The sequence below is a fragment of the Centruroides vittatus genome, unplaced genomic scaffold (assembly GCF_030686945.1).
Source record: "Centruroides vittatus isolate TY-2023 unplaced genomic scaffold, ASM3068694v2 contig_680, whole genome shotgun sequence".
NCBI classification, from domain to species: Eukaryota; Metazoa; Arthropoda; class Arachnida; order Scorpiones; family Buthidae; genus Centruroides; species Centruroides vittatus.
In genome coordinates, this window is record NW_027122427.1 from 1,491,756 (window position 1) to 1,518,270 (window position 26,515).

The following is a 26,515-nucleotide window of genomic DNA, read 5'->3' on the forward strand; positions in this document are numbered from 1 at the left end:
GATCTTAATGTAATTTTTAATTTTCTAATTTATTAATTTTAATTTTGAATTATTCATTTAAACATTATTAATTTTAAAATTGTAAAATTAAATTTCAAAATTAAGTGTGTATTTTATTTTCAATTTTTATTTATTTATTTATTTTTTTTATAATTTTTTATTTGCCAAGTTTAAAATGTTTTAAAATTATTTTTTTTCTTTATTAATATAATTTTTATCATAGTGTAATTATAATTTATTTAACATAAAAATATCGTACTTTACATTGGCTGGCAAAAGGAAGGCGCGCGAGTCTGATGTCTTTGTTTTATTCTTTGTTCAGTTAATACGTTTGTTATTTTTTATTTTATTATAAAAAGTTTATTATTTATTATATAATAAGATATTTTCTTAAACTTCTTAATAAATACGTCGCGTACGCAATTTTATGAAATTAGCTAAAATTTTAAAATTAAGAAAAATAATGAAATTTCAAAATTAATTTTTTTCATTGGTGTAATTTTTTTTCTCCGTGGAGCCTGCTTTTACCGCTTTAGTATTTTGTACAATAGTTTTTTTAAATGATAAATTCAATTTCTTTTAAAAATTCTTTCTGCCTTTGGGCTGTAACTATGCCCATCACGTATTTGACCAGGCCGAAAATGAGGGTGACATATCCGGGATGGACGACGGGATGGCCGAGCGGTCAAGGTGGCAGCCTACCGTTCTGGGGCATCCGGGATCGAATCCGAACGGGTCGAAAAATCCCTAGAAATTTTTCAGATGGTGATCCTTCCGGATATGCCGGTCCCAGTCCCTCACAACCCGCCGCCCCATTGTGGGTTTAGCCGAACTCATAATGGGCCTTCTAAAAGAGGCCCTCTTAGTTCCCACAGGGTGGAAAGAGTAAAAAAAAAAAAAGTATTATTCCGCATCATCATTGATTGGATTTTCAATCAAGTTTGAACAAAATGTTGATAAAATTATGATAAAAATTTGACGAATAAAAAAAAATACAATAATAAATTTATAAAGAGAATTTTTATAATTCAAAACTTTATTCGATTTTCAAAATAACTTAGGTGGCGCTGTCTCAAATGAGTCAATCTGCCGTCTAGCGATCGTTTTACCAAATAGTCAGAGAAAGAACTAGAATCAATCAGGAGAATGGCTGCTGTTATTGCATTAAATCCTAAAGCCGAAATTGCTAGACACGCTCAAGCTTTAGCAGTTAATATAAGTGCGGCTAGAGGTCTACAGGATGTTCTTAAAACCAATTTAGGACCGAAGGGAACTATGAAAATGTAAGTAGTTGACCGGCATGAAGCTAAGCCTCTCCTTGTTCTCGACACGTGTTTCGTTATTCTGAGGAAAATTCTGTAAAAAAGATTTCTAGCCAAAATCTGTATTTTATTATTATTATTCGAAATATAAATAACTTATTAAGAAACTGCTCTTTAGTTTAAAGGTATTTTTTAAAAATTGCTTATTCATAAAATCCAATATTCAAATGAACTTTAATATTTAGATCTAATTGATGATATAATTTTTCTTAATTACATAGATTTAATGCACAAATTTAAAGGATGTTTAAGTTTAAAAGATGATTATTATTTATAATTCATTAATTAAATTAATATTTACATTTTTTGTACTTTATTCTACTGATGTGTAATGTTACACCCTCATACATCGAAGATGGGTGGGCAGAAATAGACATCAACCTGCTAACAGAATCGCGTTTGAATTTGGATTGGATCCTCAAAAATTACGTGGAGATTTTATCTGTACGTGTTTGATCCTTTCTTGTTTCCTGACAAACCTATAAGTGCTTGAATCCACGAAGTCCATCAAAGATTCAAGCACTTCTGGCTGCTAGATGATTGAAGCAGTTAAGGCTAAGCTATCACTCTGGGGATCAGTGATCAAATCCAGGCAAATACTGTCCATTAAAATTTCTGGAATTATTTCAAATATGTTGGGCCTTGTCACTTAGCTTCCTCTGTCGAGAGCCTGGAGGGCCTGGCTAAATACGTGATGGTATGGAAAAAGGTCCTCGGCTGTTGTATAGATTGCACCCTATGGAATTTTGGGACTTTGAGTATATATCTTAACTCGGAACCGAGAGAGTTCAACGATACCCTACTTTTGGACCGGAGACCAACAATAAGAAAGTTATCATATTTACAATTTCTTGCCTTTTACAATGCATTCTATGCCATTTTAGAGTTTTCCAGTAGGTGGCATTCGACTGTTTGTGCTCTTGATGGACTCCTTCTCCTGGAGGGGAGCTGCCGGCAGGCCGCCCAGTGTTTAATATCACTAGTTATTGATTCATAGTAGTTCTTGAACAAAAGAAAAAAAAAAAGGAAATGTATACTGAACTACAAGCAGTGGACAACTTTTTTAGTTTCGGTCTTCAGTCTGAAAGTAGGGTATCAAACTCATCTCGGTCCCGAGTTAAGATATATACTCAGTCCCAAAATTCCATAGGGTGCAATCTATACAACTTCCAGGTCCTCTTATGGCCCACAGGATCAGAGTCAAAGATGAAAAAATAAACTCTCCAAATAATTTGGCCAGTTGTCCCTAATCCAAAATGCAAACTTTCAAGTTCTCGCTGTTGCAGCAAGCTAATACCAGCTTTATGCAATTTGCTCAAAATGTATAATTGTGATGCAAAATGTCTTCTATTGTGGATAACATTATTTTTATTGACAATGTTGTATTTGAGATATAATTTTATAATAGTTTTGATTTACATTCAAGAAAGTCACTTTCTCCTGATACTACATCTGTTTAAAAGCAACTAAAGTACACTGCGAAATGCAATACTTTGTGTTAAGACTTATCAAATGATAAGAAAAATAATCATTTACCTTCATCATCTAGTTTTTGAAAAAATTACTGATTTTGGCAAACAATAATGACAAAAATAAAAATGGCACAGTTAACAGATTATTTGAAGAAAAATTTGAATTGCTAAAATTCAATAGAAATGTATGTTCTACCAATAAAAAAATGGTTTACAAAGGTAAAGCTGGATTATTAATATGTTAGCAGATATGTGCAGTGTTGCCCAGCAAAAAGTAGCAACAGATATTAAAATGAAAATAATATTAAGATATTGGTTATTTTCTACAATTAACTGATGTACAATTTACAGTTGAATATGAAGTAATCAGCCAGCCAATCAATTTTTGTAAAAGAAAGGACTAAATATGTAAATTTGGCATTCTCAAAACCTCTAAAAACATTGTTCTCTCTGGTAACTTTATATTATTATTTCATTTTCCTGTTTGAATGCCACAGTCCTGATGTTCAAATAGAAAGGGAACTTTTGCAGTTGGATTGAAGTTAATTTGAGTAAAAATAGTTATTTACCAGTGCCTGGATGAGAGAATGATCTTGGCAAAGTCTTATTGCATCTGCTTAAACTGTGTCAAAATGTATAAAGAATGAACAAACATAATTTTGTATTTATGAATAGAAATCAGCTCATCTAATTATATTTTCATTGACATAAGATTATTAAATGAGCTGATGATTATTGTGTAAAAATTTACTACGATAATTTGGAATTATAAAAATAATTTAAATCTATACGAATGTTGCAAAATGAATTTTGTATATGCTTTTGCAACACAGTCGGGAAAAAATAGTACATTCTTGATCAGTGTCTGATTGGACAAAATTTGAAATGTTTAGAATAGATTCATATCTGTATAATTTTCTAAATTGGTAGTAGTAATTGTCAAATACACCAAAGAAAATGTGAATTTCTAAAGTTTGAAAAATATTTAAAAAGAATGATTAAATAATGAGATAAAAGCAACAAGGGATGCCACTTACTAAAAATTAACAAAAATAAAAATTATCTATGGCATTACTGGAAAATATGTTTAATTAACTTCATTTAGTTTGAAAATAACTAAATGTAGTTAATTAAACATATTTTACATATATTTAAACATATATCTGTAACTAATAATTATTTCTGTCTCAATGGTGGTTTTTATTTGCAGAAACATTGAGTGCTTATAGGCTTGTCTCTCTTGGCTATTTTAGCTGAGTTAATTATGAGAGCCATACAATTCAAAGTGTTTTGATCCTCACTTTATATACATTACATCTTTTATATCTGTTGTATGTGGATGATGTACTGCTAGCTTGGGATGGCTTGGAGGGCGAGTTACTTCAATTTAAACATTCTTGTCAGCTGTTCTCCCAACCATCTCATTTACTAAAGAGGAAAATAAGATCTCTTTCTTGGATTTACTTGTGTACAGATCTCTCATTGGACTTATCTCTTTTTCACAAATTTATTGAACCGCCTTAATTATCCCTTCCACTGTTTTCCAGCCTACCAGCTCCAAAAATTTGGCCATTAGTGCTTATACATAGGGCTTTTTTGTACCTTTCATCCCAACTGATGATGGGTACAAAAAAGTGTTATCCATGAGCAGTTGGGAGATGAAGAGCTGGCCCACATTAAATTAGCAGTGTGCAGGGCTGTATATTCTCTCGCCAAGTTTAATTATTTGGTCAATTAGGTAAAAAATGCATTATTTCCCCGGTCCACTTTATTTCTTAAGAAGGAACTGTGTTTGTGTCACCAGCCATCCTGTACCTGGGCCCCTCTTCTTTACGTATATGCCGAGCCTTTAGAAAATTCAGGTATATACTACCACTAACTCCCCAGCCCACATTGCATAAAATACTTTGCAATGATAGAGACGAGTGTTACACTTTTTGAAAAGTCTAGAGTTTATACTTTACCTTTACGAATTCACTAACTGGGTCAAATTTATTATATGTATATAGGTGCCACTACCAAAATGCTTCATGCCCATCTCGCAGAGCATCGTGAAGATATTACACATAGGAGATGTTCAACAGAACTAGCCAAAAAAAGTGATGGAATATAACTTTGATCATCTTTGGTTACAACTTTTGCTGGGTAAAATGCTGTGGGGAATAGGAGAATCTTGTTTGTTTGGGAGTCTGTTTATTACATCAATGTTCCCATGCAACTCCCCACACTTAATATTCCAGAGCTGTGGGTCACACTGTTCAACTTGCTAAAACTGTAGGTCACTCAGTTACGTGACAAGAACATACTGGTAACAAGGGGGCTCCAGTGTTTTTAAATTTTCTTTACGCTCTTAACAATTATTTCTGTGTATATTAATTCTGTTATTTTTGTTAACCATTGCCATCATATATTACGTTTATTTTGTAATAGCATACAATTTTTGTATTTTTGAAATTTTTATGTTCCATGCTTGTGCGTAAAGTGCAATTTGAAGATATGTTCTATCTCTAGATTTATAATGTTCCATCCACCATATTATCTGAAGAAGACTGTTATATACTGTTGAAAGTGCTTGTACTCTTTAATTAAATGTATTTACCAGTAATGCCAATAGACTGTTTTATATATTTTTGTTTATTGTGAATAATTAAATATTCTTTTTAAATATTTTTAAAGAATAATTAAAAAAATCAAGAAACTGAATAAGACTATTCAAAATATTTTCCGAAGAAGACAAACGAAAACAGTAAATTAAATCATTTCAAATAAATATATTATTGGTTCTTAAACTCATATTTTCAAATACATTAAAAATTTCAATCCACGGAGGAAATGGGTTAAGATTTATTGGAAGATATTGCAGTAAACTTGTTATTGGTTTTAGCAAAAATTCAGGTGGAAAGATTAAATATGAAATAATAGATGTCTATAGAACTTCTTAGTTTGTATCATATAATAATGGTTATGATGATTAACTGACGTTTCCATTATTGATTTTTGCAGGTTAGTGTCTGGAGCTGGAGACATCAAAATAACAAAAGATGGAAATGTTCTTTTACATGAAATGGTAAATATAATGCATATTACTGATTATTTGTGCTTATAAACATTATTATTATTATTATTTTCTTTTTTTCTGCCCTCTGGTTACTAAGATGATATATATATATATATATATATCTGCTATGGTGAGAGATAGCTTGACATCCAAAACAGATTGCATATTAAAAATTCCTTGGGTTGCACATCCAGATTCAATCCTGGAATGTAAAATGTCATCAAAGCCATGATTTATCAATATCTGTAATAGTTTTTCAATACTTTTATAGATGAATGTAATTAAAACTGCAATGCTGACATATTCTTTAGATGCAGATTCAAGTTAGGTATAGCTTTAATTGCATCATTCTTTATAACACAGGGTCAATTACAGAAAGTCTGGCTGAAATTTTGATTAGACATTACTATACTTTCTAATCTTTCTTTAGATAGCTGATCACTTTTAGCTATTTTTTGTTTCAAAAGTCATGATGATATTCTATATTATGGAAACTGCACAAAGACACTTTTTTTCAACTTTAGAATGAAGAGAACTTTTACAGCTTAAGAATAGTTTACAGTTAAAACCTCTTCCTAAAATGTAGATTTGATAGAATTTCTTTCAAGTTTGAATTCATTTCTAAATTTTCCTAATCATTGAATTCAAGTTGTTTAAATTGTTACAGTGAAAAAACAGTCTTAACTGAGAAAGAATTGTTGTTGTACAGTACATGTATCATTTCTGTGTCATCCTCACTTGCTGTATTTCCAACTCAGACCAATTAATCTCAGAAGAGAATTGAATGTAATCTTGAAGTTTGGCTATGTACAAAGGTTTGCTGAATTTGTGAACAATTGACATTGTTCTCTATCATAATTTCCTGCAGAAAGGTACATAGAATATTTCCTCAATTCTAATACTCAGATTTTGATTTTAAATTTGTGGTAAGCTAATTTTTATGAAAGAAGAAGTTTTTAAATAATTAGTTTTATTAAATTTCATTAGTAACAAGTTTAGAAAAGCAATACAAATGCTGTGGGGACAGGTAATGTTTGGTGGCTGTTTCCACTTACTTCTGCATACAATAACTTTTCTTTTAATGCTGTATCATGTTGTTGTCATAAAGGTATTTTAAACATTAAGTTAAACTCCTATTTTAATGTTTAAAATGTTTAAATTAAACACTTGTTATCAACAAAGTTCGTTTAAATTGATATTATTGAGTAGCATAATTAAAAACATTATTGAAGCATGAAATACAAGGGGTATTCAAATGAAAAGGTACAAAACGTTGTCACAACCAAACTGGTTGAAATGGGAATATGCCGCTTTGGGATACCATAGTGAAACATTTAGGAATGCGAATGTAGTGTCTGGTGTGGTTGTGCGTCATGCACGTGCACCCACATATGAAGCAGGAGAGAAGCAGGCAGTGCATGTGAGGACATCGTGTCAATACTCGTTGAATTCCTCGAGCATCAAAAAATCATTAATAGCAACATGTACTGTGAGACACTCCGTAGCCTACACAAGTCCATCAAGAGCAAATGGCCTGGGCTGTCATGGAGGGAGTGATTCTGCTCCACGATAATGCGCATCCACACATCTCCAGGGTTACACAAAGTGTAATGGCCAAGTTCAAATGGGAGAAGCTTGAGCATCCGCCCTACAGCCCGGACATGTTGCCCTGCAACTTCCATCTGTTTGGTCTGCTCAAAAAACATTCAAAGGGAAGTGCTTCAACTCAGATGATGAACTGAAGGATACAGTGGAAGACTTGCTCTTGTCATGGCCACAGGAATTCTGGGAACAGGGAATCCTTTGGCTCATTAAACAGTGGGATAGTTGTGCTCAGGCCTCTGGTGATTACTTTGAATAAATACTTCAGTTATACCCACAATGTTGTTTCATTACCTTTTCATTTGAACACCCCTCATAACATCATGTGGTCCACTAACAATGACTTATGATTGTTATTTTGAATATGAATGTAAAATGTCATCAATTCGTGTGACATAATTTAATACTTTAATCAGTACTTGTTTACCACTTATAACCATTATGAAAGTGTAATGAAAGTATCCTTTTAAATTTCTCTTCTATTATAATTTTTACAGACCTATGTTACATGTTATGAATGAACAAATTTTATAAAGCTATAATCATCTGGGGATGACTATATTAAACAAATTTCTATTGAATAAAAGTGAAATTTTGAATATTTCTCCATTGTTAACTATTGGTTATGTTAAGTCACAGCTTAGATCTGATCAGAGGCTCAACTTACAGTTTGGATATAGGAGGGAAAAGATTGGGCAAGAGAAATGAAATGTGAAGTTTTGAAAAGATTAAATAGTTGAATAAATGAAATACAAAACAACCATTACATTAAAAGCTGGGTATTCACATGAGTGATTTTTCCACGTAATTTGAATGCTTTCAGGTCTGCACATCATTGACCTAGAAAAAATGAGTATCTAAATTGTGTAGTTGGATACAAATTACCCTCAAATTGGAGCCCTGCAGCCAATTAGCATAAGATGATTTGACATAATTTTCTACAGACTAGCTGAATGGATGAATATACTAACAAAAATTAATAGATATAGTTTACAATTTTCTGAAAATTTTAGATAAAAGGAATGAAAAGGTAATAAAGATAAAAAATGATTAAAATAAAGAAAAAAAACATTGATTTATTGAGTCTTTCACTAAGCTGATTGTATCATCATCATCCATTTTTGATATATTTTCCTTTTCTGCCAGATAGCATAGAAATTAACTGTGAATCATGTTGTCAAAATCGTTATTTCATGTGATTATGTGCTGGTTTGGCACAGTGAAATCACTCATGTGCTTACCCAGCCTAAAGCATTTTTAAAATATACTTGAAAGATTTACATTATAATTTTCTGTATAAATATACATTAATTTTTATGAATTTTTAGGAAGATTGATTCTTTTAGTAATGAATACTGTAAAAAAAAAAATTGAAATGCAGTAATTTGTTCTGAAGGTGGTCTCGGACATTGTTTTTATTTTTGTTCTTACAAAACAATTTCTAAGTATAGACAAACAATGAAGAAATATAAAACCTTATTGAATATATTCAAAATATTAATTTAGTTAACTTATCTCCTTATTTTCAGCAAATTCAACATCCAACAGCTTCGTTAATTGCTCGAGCATCTACTGCTCAAAATGATATTGTAGGAGATGGAACAACATCTACGGTGTTGATCATAGGAGAATTACTTAAACAAGCAGATATGTATATTTCTGAGGTAAGTCATAGAAGTAATTTTCTTTATAGTATAACATTGAAATATATTTTTGTGACAATTTGTATTTCACATTCTCAGTTTAAACATTTACATACAAATAATTTAAGCATTAATAAATATATTATTCAATAAGTCTATCAATAATTTACACATGTAAATTTTCTATTAGGGTCTTCATCCACGAATTCTTACTGAAGGCTTTGATTTAGCAAAAACTAAAGCATTGGAAGTTTTGGATCAAATGAAAATTACTCAAGAAATGGATAGAGACATGCTAGTAAATGTTGCAAGAACATCTCTTCGCACTAAAGTGCATACTGAATTGGCTGATCATTTAACTGAGGTATATGGTTAGATAAGTTTTTTAAATTTTACAGAACATTTTTATAAAAATAGAAAAAAACACTTTTTATAATATGCAATATATGAAGAAGATTGATGTTGAATTTCAACTGAAACATAGCTTGTGTTTTGAATATGGACTAGTTTGTGAGCAATATCTTTCTAGTTAATTTCATGTAACCATCTTAAGATTTGTTTTTATACATTTCTAATATAGTCTTTAATGTCACTTATGAGAAATAAGTAATTTACAATATTATGTTTTATTGTACCAGTTATGTGTCATCAAAGAGTGTTTGGATATAAAACTGAAAAGGTATTTACAAAGTATTAACAGTTGGCAAGAGGGCCACACAATAAGGGCTGTACTAATATTAAGGATCTGGGTTTGAATCCTATTTGTACAAGTTACGATATTGTTTCCTGTGTTTATGGTCTGATTTTACCGCATATCAGATTTGCCTGAAGTGACAAAATTATGGCTAGTTGTACAATCTTCATATGCTGGTGCCTTGCATTATATATCGACACTCAATCCTCAACCTAAAATATTTATTTCAACAGACTTTTAACCCATTATCCCATGTAGTAACAATAATTTTCTGCAACAACTAGTTTTTCATTTTTCACCAAATTGTCTTACTTAGTATAACCTCGAATGTTTGTCTCCATAAGATAACCTGGAGTACTCTGACTTTAGATGATTTAAATTTTTGTATTTTTCAGGTTGTATTTTATGCCTGAAAAAGACAGAAGAATAATTTTTCTGACAAATTTATTTGCTTAATTTACTGCTATGTATGCATTCACACTGAAATTAATATATAACAGTAAATTAAGCAGATAGCCATTGTCAAGTGAAACGTTTTGATGTTAGAAGTATTGTTTATAAACTTTGATAAACACCTATAAAAGATATTTGATAGAGCTTTCTATCAAATATCTTTTATAGGTGTGTTCAGGTTTGCTATCTGAACATTTGTTACATGAATATAAAGAAATTTGAATCTCCAAATTTTCTGTTTTGATATCTGATTTAGAACTATGAACTGTTCAGTTTGTTCATTATGCTTTTGTCCACTTACAAAGTTCATTTTTGTATGCTACCATGTGTAACAGTTGCTCAACTGTTTAACTGCTTAAGCATCATGGGACAAATGCCATATTTATTTGTACTATTTTTGAGGTGATTCATAAATTTATGCATTTGTATGCTCTATACTTGGCTTCTTAAATAATATAGTAATCATAATTTTATCATTTGAGATGATGTGAAATTTTGATAACAATGGAAATTATATGTACGTACGTACATGCTGTCTTTCATAAAATAATTAAATTTTCTATTGTTTCCAAAATTCTGTTTTATTACATAATTTTTTAGATTAATTAATCTTATTTTCTATATTTAACTTTGAAAAGGCTTTTTATTTTTTTGCTGATAAACACATTGCAAAGTAACACTGCAATAATCATTTTGAATGAATTTCTTCTGGATTGGGAACACAGAATTTTTTCCATAAGAAATATTTATCAAGTGATTAAAACATTTTAATTATTTACCATACATTTTTCAGGAACAAAGCGTAAATAAATATACTAAAATTAATGTATATTAAATAGTTCCTCTCTCTTTCATGCCATTTCTTGGTTTAAATACTATAATATTGTTATAGAAATATTTTTTGTAACACTTTTTAATTCTCAATAATTACTAAAATCTTGCTATATCTCAGTTTTATTTTATAAAGAAAATATTCCAATTATAGGTGTGTGTTGATGCAGTCTTAGCTATTCAACAGCCAAACACACCAATTGATTTGCATATGGTTGAGATCATGGAAATGCAACACAAGACTGATCAAGATACTTCTCTTATTCGTGGTCTAGTTATGGATCATGGTGCACGTCATCCAGACATGAAGAAACTCGTTCGAAATGCATACATTTTAACTTGTAATGTCTCTCTAGAATATGAGAAAAGGTAAAAGAATGCAATTCAGATTTACTTGTTTAAGTATTTAAAGCATTGTATATAAATTTTGCTGTGTTTTGAATTTGTTTTTAGTGAAGTGAATTCAGGATTTTTTTACAAGTCTGCTGAAGAAAGAGAGAAGTTAGTGAAAGCTGAACGTCAGTTTATTGAAAATCGCGTTTACAAAATAATTGAATTGAAGAAAAAAGTTTGTGATGGAACTGATAAAAATTTTGTTGTGATAAATCAAAAGGTATGGATAATATTTTTTCTAACAAACAAACCAAACAAACTGAATTAACTTAAACTTTATTTTTAGTATAAAAAAACCTATTCAGTTGGGTTGGAAATTTTAATTTATTTCTTGTATTTTTATATATATTTTTAATGATAATTAGTTTAGCTTTTATTTGCATAGAACAAAACTAATTTAATTTTGAGGTAGTTACAACTGTCCCTTACAAATAAACATACTAAAAAATCATGTAATTATATTGTTTAACAACTTAACAATAAGTTAATTTAAATCAAAATCACATCTCTCACTGTCCCAAAAATATAAAGGCATAATACAAAATCACTAGAACCGTAGAAAGTATTGCTACAAATCTTTAATAATAATCAACTAATAACCAACACAGTCTGAAATTGATTGTATAACAAAAAAAGGAGAAGTGTATCTACAAGGTTATAAGTTTTTGAAGGACTATTGTAGTTATATATCCAAACGAACAACCAATCTGATACTGGAGGACTATATAATTCATTCAACAAAACCTTAATTACTCCAGTTAACTCAGTTCATATATCATCAAATGTTTTCAACCCATTCTGGGTCTTCCTCAGGATATCGTTGTAAGAAATACACCAACGTGTGAAATGGAACATGCAAATTGAATCCAATTCGATTCAAATTACGAATAAAACGGTTGAGCTTGATAATGAAACAATCCTCTCGTGCTACGATGACAGTTTAGCGCGTGAGAAGTAATTGCTGCAAGTTGCCGCATAACTGTTAAATAAATCTATTGTGATGTAATTACCGTGTGCTCTCCCCCTCATAACAGTACTTCCACACTTGTGAAATGTTGGCCGCATCTTTATAATTAATGCATGTGTTTCGTAATCCCGCTTTGTATATTTCGAGGGTCTCCAGGATTCTGAGTTGGTCTGTGCGGTGGGAGAGTCTTATGAGACAGGCACTTTGTAGATCGGCCGTGATTCCAGATTCAGAGGTGACACATGCAAGGGCGGTGTATGTTTCTGTTTGTCTATGTCATACTTGTGTTCTTTTAAGCATTGTTGCAGGGAGCGTTTGGTTGAGCCCACATAAACCAAGCTATTATTGAATCTGCTATCCCACATAGGGGTCTCATATACTCCCGGTGCGCGATTCAAGTCTATTGGGTCCAGTGCTGAATGATTTGCATTCATTTGGCTACTGAGGAATGGAATATTTGTCTTGCCAAACCAACTAAACCCACCCCATACCATCACTGAGCCTCCTCTTGCTGCCATTTTGAAAATATTTCTTCCTCACCCCTCAAATCATGCCAATAACAAGTCCAACCACCTGTTTCATTGAAATTAAACTACTACTCATCATTCCAGATGTGCTTCCATGTGTCTGTCCATCCCATTTCTCCCATGCCCACTGCAAATGCTTTTGCTCATAGAAAAGGTTAGTGATGGTGCAATATTCTTCTTCTTATAGATGAGATGCTGACAAGTACAATTCTTCCAATTGTAGATTTTGATATATTAAGCTCTGGTTTTGATGCTGGTTTGGTTGATTTTGATTTTCCTCAAAATACTACATCCCCCAATACATTTCCCTCTATTTGTAAGCTTTGAAGGTCGACCTGTTGATTTCTTTTGTCCCTATTTGTCTCCAAGCTTTATGGAATTGTCAATTACAGTTGGAGAACGATTAATTTTCTTTGCAATTGCTCTTGCTGAGTAATTTTCATCTTAAAACTGAAATCTTGCCTTTTTAAACATTAAGGGTTTTGCACGTCCCATGATGAAAAACCAATTCATTTACATCAACACATAACAGAAATAAACATTTGAACTATGTGGTAGTTATACTATAGTACAGTATGACCTCTATTGTTAGAAAACTGAACCTGCCTTTATATTTTTGGGACAGCAAGAAATGTGATTTTGATTAAATTAATTTATTGTTAAGTTGTTAAACACTAAAAAATTTTGTAATTGTATTATGTTTATTTGTAAGTTGTAACTACCTGAAAATTAAATTAGTTTTGTTATATGATAATCAGTTTAGCTTTTATTTGCATAACAAGTTGTTCCTTTACATTTATGGGATGCACCTTAAGTTTGATGGAATATGTAATTTAAGTATTGTGCTCTCTCTCTCCTTTTTACTTATTTTTTTTTTAAAGACATCTTTGTGTAGAGAAAGATTGGCACTTTAATGCCAGAGAAATTGAAATAAATTCTGTAATAACATTAATTTCTAACATATGAACCTAAACAATTGCACCATGTAAAAACTTTATCTTGTAAAAGCACCTGTTCAGTCTGTTAGCTCAAATATTTCAATTTTCAAGAAACAAAGTTAGCAGTAAGTTTGTCAGAACTACTTTTGAATATGTTGTTATTCTAGCTTTTTATTCTGTTACTTTTTCAGGTTCAAATTCATAGTTTAGAACAGTGTTTCCCAACCTTTTTTGTGCTATGCCCCACCTAAGCCTTTCTAAAATTCTTATGCCCCCAAACATATATGTTGAACTCTTTTGGAAGGTCTCTCGTTTTCATGTCTTGCACTTAATTGCCACACTGTTTTATTGTAACCACGATAAAACCCAATCCTTTCATCAAAGTCTCTTGCACTTTCCATCATTGCCAAACACAACCTGGAACATCACAACTCACGTCTGCCCACCTTGAGTCCTGGGCAAAGAATGTCCTTTCTCCTCTTTCACTGGCCTCAGGGCCTCGTTCATCTCTTTGTTTTCAGTGGTTCCCAGAATTGTTAATCCCACCTCAAGAGAAAAGGGTTATAACGGGAAATTCTAGAAGGGAACAAAGAAAATTAAAACTAACTTAAATCAATATTCACAAGCTATACGGTTAACTTAAACTCTGGATGAGTCCATTTTTGAATTGCCCCTCTTAACAATCAAATTGCCCCCCCCTGTGGGGCGTGGGCCCCACATTGGGAAACACTGGTTTAGAATATTGCTTGTTTGGAGAAGGATATTACAGATTACCTTGTTATATTTGAGATTAAGTACTAAAGGACAAGAACTGATGAGTGGTATAACACCTGAAATGCATTTTCTTGTAACTAATATCAAGAAAGTCTAAATTCATACCTGATGTGTCCAATGTTTCCTGTATGATAAGTCTAAAAAGTGATACTTTATGCTTTTGAATATGTTTACATGAATATTTGATAAGTTTTGTAAAGTACTATTTTTAGTATCTTAGGAAACAGACACTAACTGCGGTCGGTAAAACTTCCGTTAACCTAACGGGTACTTTATGCGGATTTCGAGATTAGTTTGCCAGGCCTGGGCTTTTAAGCGTGCACCGAAAAATTAGTAATAATAATGATAAATATCAAGTCAAATCAAAAAGTTCAAATATAGTTCAACCTGTTTTTTATGTGCGAATTTTTAATTTATGCGGTTTTTTTTGTTGCGATTTTTTTTTTTATTTGTGCGGTATAGTTGGCGACTAGTCTCGTGCGATTCGTCATGTCTCACGTTGACTTATTATAGCTAAATAAACTTATTATAGCATAAATGCACTTATTATAGTAATATTATTGCATGAATATGCGAAAAATGAAATAATTTACGTTTTAAGTCAACAAAACACCACCTGGACAAAAATATGTAAAACAGACGATAGACCAGACGATGCAGTCAAGTGCTGACATCTGTTGTCAATAAATTCTATTTCGTACGGTTTTGAGTTATTTTCTATGTGAGACTTTTTTTATGCGGTCCCTGTTGACCGCATAAAAAAAATATTTTTTTAATTGTGTTGCGAAAACTATTTTTTTACAGCCATTCGTGAAGTTTCGTGCTATTTTTTTAATGCGGTCCCTATCCCCCCGCATAAAAACAGTTTGACTGTTATTTAATTAGTAACTAGAATGTACTATGTACAAATGTCAATAATCCAAACAAAATTTATTAACGAAAATCAACAAGTCAACCCGACTATAAACTCAGCTACTTAGCTTAACTTAATATTAATTCCCCTTTGAAAATTCGACAAATCAAATACTTAGAAACTATGAACAAAATCTCTTACTAATTAAACGTCTATCCGTCACCTCACTATACGAAGAACCTATTTCCTCAATCCTTTTGATATCGTCAATCGAATTCCTCTATAACACCTTGGATCGTCCAATTATCAATCTGGACTTCTATCAGAAAATACTTCGCTTCGAATTCACCTCGCTCTCAAAGTCGCCTCAATTTGGAAATCACCTCTCTCTTCTTCGGTTAACGTACAGGTTTTATACTGTGAGGTGACGTCACACTTCAGCTGAGTTACTCCCCTTATTTACATACTTAGTTGCTAACATTAATTTTCTTTTCTGGCAGCTTTAAGTTTCCGACAAAGCTTGTAAACCGTTTACAAAGTATTTATCATAATTTTCTGGGATGTTAAGACGGTTTATCAAGTATTTCTTTACTAGTGAGTGTGGGGACTCCCCCCTCCATTTTTTTCTGCGGACCATTTACTTCCGCTGGGCAGCGCAAGTGCGCAAGATTTTTCCTACGGTGCTTATTTCTCCGTGAGTTGTAATGCTCGGACTCAGTTCCTTACAGTTTTCATTGTCTTGATGTAGAACAGCATTTCTCAAAGTGGGCGATAACGCCCCCTTGTGGGCGGTGAGTAAATCTAGGGGGGTGCTGGAGGCAGGGTACTGAACGGTGATCAAAGGTAAAAGTTCCCTTTCCTCTGTCAAACGGATAAAAGGAAACATTGCATTTAATGGTTTCCAGATGTTGAGAACAATGTACGGTAAGGGCACAAAGTGTGAGATTCATAGAAAAGTTTTCCTAAGAATATTTCCAATCCTTTCTCACATGGGGGGCGTTGGGTATAACTTTATGGAACAAAGAGGGCGGTGGATCGAAAAAGTTTGAGAATCACTGATGTAGAATAAATTTTTAAAAATATAAGATACTTATGTACTATTAATCATAATTAATCAACATTGCAAAACCCGACGAGTATATATAATGACTTACTAATCACCACCTTAAAGATCAGACTGTAATTGGTAATTCATCATATATACTCATCGGGCTTTGCGATGTTGATTAATTATATATATACACACACACTGCATCGGGTAATACAATATGTTAGCTGGCTGAGTGCCATTGTGGAGATGTTCTTTAGGCCATGGGCGTAGGAGCTAGTGCCCATGGTCTAAAGAATGTCCCCAGCTAGTGCCTTGTTTAACCAAGTAAGGTTATATCTAAATTAATATACTTCTGGAAGCGACGACTTGTTTGAGGTCTAGGTGGTGTAATTGGCGAGCGGAGGTTGCGGGTTCAAGCCCTGCCCCGGGTCAGTTTTTTTATTCCAGAAGCTTCTAAATTATTAATTTATTAAAAATTATAATCATTGACATAGTTAAGAGATGGTGCCTAATGTATACCTCTAGTGACAAATTACTTTATATTAATCATTTAATTAGCCGAATTATAGCCCAATCTTTAAGGCGATCATTGGTAATTCATTTTGTGTACTATTAATCATCAAATAGTGTCTAAATGGTGACCCTTGGAAGACAGTTACCAAATAACAATGACATGAACCTATTGTCATTTTATTAGTATTCTTTCATATATGTAACATGCTTAATGTTAAGTAGATGACAAAATCATTTTTAAATATTTGAACATTAACATATTACTTGCAGAAATGATTGAAATACAAGAAACTCTATGTAACCAGTTTTGAAATTATTCTCACTATATAATTTTAAAATGTTACATTTAATAAAACCACCTTTGAACCCATTCTTAGGCCAAAAAGTTAATTTCAAAGAAAATTTAACCTAATACAACAAGCTAATCAAAGGAACACTCCATCCACAATCATTTGCAGCTTTAACTGTTAGGAATCTCCAAACTGATCAAGGTGCAGTCAAATAGCCAACTAATTAGTGATTACTCTTATCTGTTCTTAAAATATGATTTTTCCAATCCTCTGCCGGTCAAAATTTCTTGGAATGGAAATGGTCATCATAGCAATATGGCTCTCAGAAAAATTTCCCTTTCATTATAACATGAAAGTGATATGACTAAATAATCATAAATCTTAGTTTAATTCAATTATGATTATATTTTTATAATATAACATGTAGGTTTTTATAATTGTCATTATTTTAATTAACTTAAGAACAACTTAATTTGGGGAAGGAAAATAGTGTACTGACCCGAATGTAGGTTTACTTGAATCCTTACTACGTGGAAAAAAATTAGAACCTGAATATAAGTTGTCCTTTCATTGTTAATTTTATTTGCATACAAAAAGTTAGCAATTTGCATTAAGAAAATTGGAAAGTCATTGAAACAATACTTTATCACTTTATTTTCATTCCTGTTTTCTATTTCATCTCCATTGTTGGACAGAAGAGAGTTTGTTCAATTTGTTGGTAACCTCTTAAAGCTCTTTATATAGGGCTTTTATTTATAAAGTCTTCAACAGTGTCTCATAATTCTGTTGTTCTAACTTTTACGAGACTATGTGGAATTCTCATTAATTTTTATCTATGTGGCTATAAAAATTAGTCAATTTAATTACATTTTTCTTTTCAAAATTACTTTAGTTAGAAATAAATATTGTTTGAATCTGATTTTCAGATATTTATAAATATAATAATCATAAATGAATTTTTGATTGCTTTCTTAGTATTCTTTGCAAATCATACCTAGTCAATTGGAAAGTTGTATTGAAAGGGTTTGTTTTATAGAAAGAAATATATGCATTGGATGACTATCATAAATGACAAATTGTAACTTATTGCTACTTTTCTGTCAATAAAATTTAGAGCAAAATCAAGACAATGTTTATGTATAGGTAGTAGGCTTCCTTACATGTTTTGTGTGTACTTCAGAAAGCTTATTTGCAATTTTATGACTATAAAAAAAGGTAAGATACTGAAATTGTATGTTGCATTTTCACAAAATTCTCAATAAAGTCTAAAACACAATCATATTGAATATATAAATTCATAATTAGAATAGAGATTTATACTGTACAATGAAATAAATTTTACTATAAATTTTCAGCAACCTTCCTCAAAGTTTTGATCATCACTTGATTAATAGGAATTACTAAAACTAACCTGATTCTGTTAAATGTGATTAAAAATAAAGTTAAGGCTTGAATATAGATTGAGTGAATTTTCCCTCTAAAACTGGAAAAACATCAACTAATTTAAGCCAATACAGTATTGTTCTGCTTCTGCTATGTATAATTTTAAAAAAATGTTGATAGGATTTGTATAAAATTGAAAGTGGAAAACAATATTACAAGTAATTAGTAAATTTGATGGTATAATTTAATTCAAACTTCAAATGGACATCATTTTGAAGAGATATTTTGATAGATATATATATATATATTCATAGACCTTAAAAAATCTTCCAAATTTAATTATTTGTGAATATTTTAATTAATAAAACTTAGTATTAAATTCAATTTTATAGCATTATACTCAAATATTTTAATATAAAACTTATTTTAGATACATAGAAAATATTAATTTTAGTTTGTTGGTGATATTTATATAATTATTGTTAAAATGTTTGTGTTCAATTGAATGTAATACAATTGTATTTATTTATTACAAATTGTAACTGATTTATTTAATAAGGAGATAAAATTATCCTATCCCCTTGTTACAAATTAAATTTTTAAATCCAATAAATTTATTTTTATAATAATAAATAAAAGTTTTATTATTATTTTAGGGTATTGATCCCATGTCATTAGATCTTCTTGCTAAAGAAGGAATAGTTGCTCTTCGTAGAGCTAAAAGAAGAAATATGGAAAGGTAATAATTATAGTTTGTGCATTATTCATTTTTGTAAATAAATTTATACATTTCCGACAGCAATACATAATTCATTACTAAATTCATTGTTTCAGAATATTAATATATTATACTTTAATATTGATTAACAAATTCATTTATGCAATTTAATGAATTAAACATGAAAGATTTTATTCGCTGAATTTCAACATATTAAATATTACATTGTAAATGATTGAGAATTTCCGCATTATTTCAGAAATTTCTCACTTCCTACTTCTAAAAATAAAATGGCTGTAGTAAGCTTTATCCCTTGAGTTTGATGTAACTATCATAAGCATAATAAGTTTTTTATTGGTAACCTCTTACATAGATGTATATTTAAAAAACTTTAAAATAGAGATCTCTTCCATATTTTCAAATACAGTATTTCATGTTTACCAAGAAAGAAAATTTTTAAACAGCTTTCCATGGCTCCACAAAACAGTGCATAAATTGAAGAATTGCTATACATTTTTATAATATCTTCAGTTTAATTTAGATAGAAGACCTAATAAAAATTTAAAATTATATAAATTTATATATTGTGTTATAATAATTATAACTGATGTTTCTGTATGATTGAAATAATTTAGATTAGTTTTGGCTTGCGGTGGTGTTGCTGTTAATTCCGTAGATGATCTGACACCAGAATATCTTGGAAAAGCAGGATTGGTATATGAACATGTTTTAGGAGAGGAAAAATATACTTTTGTTGAAGAGCTTGAAAATCCTCATTCAGTTTCAATCCTTATAAAAGGTCCCAATAAGCATACACTTGTTCAAATCAAAGATGCGGTTCATGATGGACTGAGAGCTGTAAAAAATGCAATTGAAGATGGTAAATAATATTTTAATTTTTTACATTAATAAAATTCATACTAATAAGAAAATCATGTTGCCACAGGGAAAATGCTACTAAACTTATTGTTTTTGTTGCTTATCATTAAAAATACTAAATGAAACAATAAGCAGTTCAAAAAAGTTCTTTATCCTGATTGTTAATATTGGCCAGCAGTCAAAATTATTCAGAGCTGAGTTCAAGATGATAACTGTTGCTAATTAGCAAATTAATATCTTGAACTTGTCTCGGGTTTGGAAATTTATTTCCAGATTTGACAATGTGGAAATATATTTGCTAAAATCTTCAAATCTCTGAACTGGTATTTTTAAGTTGTCTAAAACTGAAAATTTACTATTTTTCATACTTCTTTGCTTAAAAAGTATAGCCTTAGTTGTGTGTGGCAACCCAGGAAAATATAAAATTTTTATTGTAATAATTACCTTATTTTGCAGGATGTCTAATACCAGGAGCAGGTGCATTTGAAGTAGTTGCTAACTCCGTTTTAACCGAATATAAATCTCAAATAGATGGAAGAGTTCAGCTTGGTATTCAGGCATTTGCCGATGCCTTATTGATAATTCCCAAAGTTTTGGCAACTAATGCTGGATTTGATCCTCAAGAAGTTAAAGTGAAATTACTTCAAGAATATGCAAGAACCAAACAACCAGTGGGATTAGATATTAATACAGGTTAGTATAATATTTATGTATCTATAACTTCCATCTTCATAACTTAATATGAATTATGTCAAATATACTTTTAAATAAAAATAATAAAGGTTGTGTATAAAATATAATAAAGTTAAATCAATTTATTTAACTTATAAACAAAAATAGAACGGAAAAAATATTACATTTATATAATATCAATACACAGATTTTGACCGCTGATGAGTTTATATAAATTTTTTTTTTCCTTAAAAATGTAGTTATATATATTATGTGAAAAAGTATTAAATTATACATAAAATATAATCAATTAATCTCTAATGATTACTATTTTTGTAATTATGTTGATGATCAACTACTGTATATACTTTAATCATTACATGCTATAAAAATGATTATAGGATTAGTAAACTTGTCTTGAAGTACTTTAGTTTAACTTATTCTATTTTCTTAACTAAAATCTGGGAAAGTGGCTAAATGGTCTTTGCTGCCCGAGTTTCCAACTTGGAGCAAATTTTTCATATTATGGTCAGTGCTCCCATAATATCTCAATTATGCACATATTTCAAGTAGTTCTTATTTGTGTATATCATTAGTCATTAAGAATTTTAAAAATAAAGAACACTAAATAATTTTTACGTTAAATTTTATATTGTACTTCATAAAAGAAAAGTTATAAATAACCATTGCTGAGTTTTTTGAAACTTAAACTGGAAAAAAATGAACATCTGACATGACAGAGTTGTTTCAAATAAAGCATTTAACAGGATTCAGTACAGTACTCTAATTACAGTTGTGATTGTCAATGTTTCCATAACCTCATTTAAGTGACCAGAAATTTTATGCCCTATAGGTGGCCACATAATTAGAATATAGTAAAAACCTCTTATTATAATGATGATAAATTATAACACATTTAATAGCATAAGAGTCAAAATACAGTGGAACTTGATTATCCAAAACACTTAGTTTTGAAAGTGTGGTCTCTGAATATGTACCTTTCTAGTTATAGTTTAGTTTCACGTGACCAATGACATGTGATTGCTATAGTGCCACGAATCCAGATTGTATATGCAATATTACTTTACATTTTGAGTAAATTAATTACCATCAAATGCAATAATTTAATTACAGTATTTATTCATTAAACTTTTAATGCATATAGCTTGTTTGGTGTTATGTAAATCATCAAGTTTCTGAATTATCTGAAAGACCTCTGGTCCTGTTAAGTTTTGATAATCTAGCTTCCACTGTCTAAAGCAGCTAAACATTTTCAATTGCATGTTAATTATTAGTCTACATGTAATTCTGATAAGAACAAATTTTTTACGCCATTGTGTGTGTTCATGATTTTGGCATCCTTAATAATCAGATATATTGACTATACATTTTAAAAATGATGCTGAATTTTGTTCATATTGAAGTTATATAAAAGAAGTAATAGTCTTAATTTGTATTTTTTTAACAGGTGAAGCAATCATTCCAGCAGATGTAGGAATTTTAGACAATTATAGAGTGAAGAGACAGTTACTAAACTCTTGGTAACTATAATTTTAATGGTTTTCATATTCTGTTTTTAATTTAATTGAAATTGTTTTTGCTGTCCTTTTTTAATAGATTATTATAACATTTAATTGCTTTTATGAACTAAAGTTGATAAACAGTATTTTGAGTTAAAAAGATGTATAAAAATCACTATAGCTTCTTAATCATCTCCCTTTCATTCCAAAATTTATTTTTAAATTTGAGATAATTATTCACTCAAAAAGTAACTGACCAAGTGCTGTTTCAAAATGATGAATGCAATACCAGTGCAGTACATCTAGGAAGGTGAGAATCACCTAGGCACTAAAAGTCATTAAAATTAATGATGTGTCTTAGCCTTAGAAATCAGCTATTATATAAGATGCACATGCACAAAAAGTGGTTGGAAGAATGTAAGCATCCAATATTGAACAGTGAACGACTTGCTGTTGCTTTAGCTGTGAAAACTCTGCAATCAATACTGACGGTCTTTTAACATCACTGCTCTGCATGCGTTGTTAAATGTTTTTCAAATTAAATAATTTGAAATGTTTCGTTTTGAAATATAAAAAGCTATCCAGGAACAGTCATGCTGTTTAACTGCTGAAGATACTGATGCTGAACACTGTGATAATGTTTGACCATATGTTGCTACTATAAGTAATACTGGCTAACTTTTACTGGACAATTTTGCCACACCTGACCTACAGCCTGGACTTCTCACCATGCAACTACCATATTTTTAACACTGACCGCTGATGCTGAGGTTCAGCAGAGCTATCATTATTCCAAAGGCATTCTTCATCTATTTTCTGATTACCTTACCTGTTTTATTTGCTAACAATATAACAAACCTACTGTATGTTTTTCAAAGTATTTGCAATGGTCTTTGATTTACTTTATAATCCACCTATATAGCTAAAAGATATTTCAAGCATCTACTCATCCAAACCAGTTATACGAGTGTGATTCTCAGATCATGGAACAATGTGGTTTATTTATTTATTTTATGAATAAAATTCTTAAATGTAATGCAAATTCTTAAATTAAAATATTCATTAAGTGTTTGGTAATTTTGTTTGACATATGTCAGAGTTTTTGAGAGAATGACAGATTTTGCATTTGCAAATAGCAAATTTATTTTTACTATAGCTTTTCTAAGAGAAATTTCTGCAATAATCAATCACATTTAATAATTTGATTATAAGCTTGAAAAATGTAACTAAATCTTTGACGTGAAATTATCACTCGTATACATCTGAACCAATTTTGAAACTTAATTGCAAGCAAGACAACAGTAAACTTATCAACTTTATGATAAAGATTGCAGCCATACTAATAAAATTATTTCAGTTGTCAAATTCAGTGTAGTAACACACTAGAATAATTTAGTCTTGCCTTCCATGTTTTGCTATTTAGAAAAGTTGTAAATCAAATTATTATTGAACTCCATTATTGATGATTTTAAATGAAGGAAATGTACAGTACGTAAAGTTTTTGAGTAAAAGTTTGTTAATCTGACCCCTAAGGGATCAGAGTAGAGGATGTTTTTGTATTTTTGCAAAATTTTATAAATTAAGTGCAACCTGGACATTGCACTAGTACAAAATGTACAGCAGACTGACTGAAGAGTATGTACAGATTTACTTAAATCTGAAGCTTTTTATGTTTAAGTATCTTCAGACTGATTAAAAGAGCATGTATAACAGAGTACAGCCAAACACTGTATTATGATTGATTAAAAAATTTCAAAAATTAACATATTACAATTTTCCCAGATACTTTTTTGGCTAAAAATGATAATGGCTGTTCTTTGTTCTTTCTTGTGTCAGATAACAGCTTGACATTAAAATCATAATTATCTGCTGGCTTATCAGACAACTGGAAAAACAAAAGTAGAAATCAGTACCACTTTTTCCTTTTCATGCCTTCCCACTTTTATTCTCTTCCTTTTGCAAGCTCAGACTACATATTGTATGTTGCATAAATACTGGTGCCAGAAGTTTGGTTTAGGACAAGGTTTGCCTAGAAGTTGAATCAGTCTGCTGATAATTGAATGGATGACTACCAGAGAAGCAACTGGAGTTACTGTGTTTGCCTTGGATTGATGACATCTCTCTTCTGTGGTCAACCTCTTAACACAATACTAAACACAAAAAGGTGTGGCTGTGCATGTTAGTATTGTCTTTGGACATGTTTTTGGACATTTGGCATGCCACGATACTAACATTATCTACTTTTCAGGGGGTGTCAGACTACTGGACATTCCGGATTAAGAAACTTCTACATATAAGTTATAGATTGGACAAAGCTTTTTAATGAGTGAAATTATGACCTTTTTGATAAATAATAGACTTATTGTTATATTGATAGCTACTGTCAGTTTTTATAATTGTCTAAAATCATGGGAACAATTTTTACCTAGCAGCAAACATATCAGTTACTTTTTGGTGGAATATCTCTAGTTCAAAGGTTAAAGTAAATCAGTGAGGCACTGAAAATACAATATTTTCTTAGACTACAACATCAATTACTTTGTATATCAGAAAGTAATTGATGTTATGCAAAAGCTTTAATTTCCTCTTATAAATCATCTAAAATAAAACAATTATCAATACAGTAGTTACCAAAATGTTAATTTTTCAAGTAACTACTATAAGTTTTCTGCAGAACATTTCTGTAATTTTGGCTCTTCTGTTGAATTCATATCTTATTATTTATTTTCTAGTTCTGTGATAGCAGGAAACCTTCTCCTGGTGGACGAAATAATGCGTGCTGGATTATCTTCGACTAAAGGAAAATGAGCAATCTCCAAAGCATTTGATTTTTTTTATTCATTAAACTGCTTGTTAACATTTAATTTAAATAACTGTAATGTTTCATTGCAATGTTAATGGTAATAAACTTTATATTAAAAATTAAAAAATTGATTTTCACAAATTGTTAAATAAGATGCTATGTAACATTTTTTATTCAGGTCAGCATTGCCACTAGAGTATTTCATATCCACACAGGAGACCTACTTGTGCCCTTTACAAATTAGCAATCAAAAAATAGGCGCACACAATATATTTACACTATCAAAACTCCTTTGCTAGACATTTGTACTGTCCAAGGTTATTCCTTGCTACCAGGATCATTTTGTACACATTTGATCTTGCAATACTATAAATAAGGCAAGCATTAACACATATCCTCAAAACTCACAATATTGCTTTTCCAACAGTGTTTTATAAGAACCCATCATTACCCTGAAAATTCTAATTTTTAAGCTTTTTGCCATTTTATAATTATAATAAAACAGGTGATGCCGCGTGCTGTTTCAAATTCTGTCGGGAAAGTCAAGCAACTCACTGGATTTTTCTACTAATTACATTGAAATTCTTGCAGTTGATTGTCGTTTAATATATAAACGATTTTTGAATAAATTATATATAGAATAATTAATGTAAGCATTATGCAAATCATAATTTGGGAAAAGAAATAACAAGCACTGTATACCATAGTATGGGACAGAGAGAGTTTTTTCCTGACTTATATCATCTTCATAATTAATTGAGCCCATTGCATTTGATTCAATTAACAACAACAAGTTGTTTGTTTCACTTCAGTGCAAGTTGCATCTTTAGAAATTTTAATTCTTTTCAACACTGAAAACGAGCCTTCAGTGCCTGAATTTGTAACGGGCACCGTCAAAAATATTTTAAAAAGTTGTTTCTACGTTCGGGGAGGTAGACCTTAATCATATAATTAGGTGTACGTACTCGTGTAGTGCTATACTAAAACGATAACTAAACTGTCAGTCGTTATGCCTGCGTACAAGTGATGGTTACCTTCAATAGGTCACATCTATGGGATAGAACAATGTTTCAAATGCCACTAGTTTTTATATTATGAATGTAATATTGAAAGATAACTAGTTATATAGTTGCAAAAATAAAACAGATTAAAACCTTTC

At 30.6% G+C, this 26,515-nt stretch overlaps 1 protein-coding gene across 1 annotated transcript; it reads left to right on the forward strand.

Annotated features, from left to right (window-relative positions):
- Positions 1-1,085: 1,085 nt before the first annotated feature.
- On the forward strand, positions 1,086-25,483 carry CCT6 (chaperonin containing TCP1 subunit 6). Its single transcript, XM_067276187.1, has 11 exons — positions 1,086-1,283; positions 5,798-5,861; positions 8,984-9,118; positions 9,288-9,461; positions 11,230-11,444; positions 11,529-11,688; positions 19,421-19,503; positions 20,118-20,362; positions 20,818-21,054; positions 22,502-22,574; positions 25,286-25,483. Exons 1-11 carry the CDS (start codon positions 1,147-1,149, stop codon positions 25,359-25,361), a joined length of 1,599 nt encoding a protein of 532 aa, XP_067132288.1. The 5' UTR covers positions 1,086-1,146; the 3' UTR covers positions 25,362-25,483.
- The last annotated feature ends 1,032 nt before the right edge of the window (positions 25,484-26,515 follow it).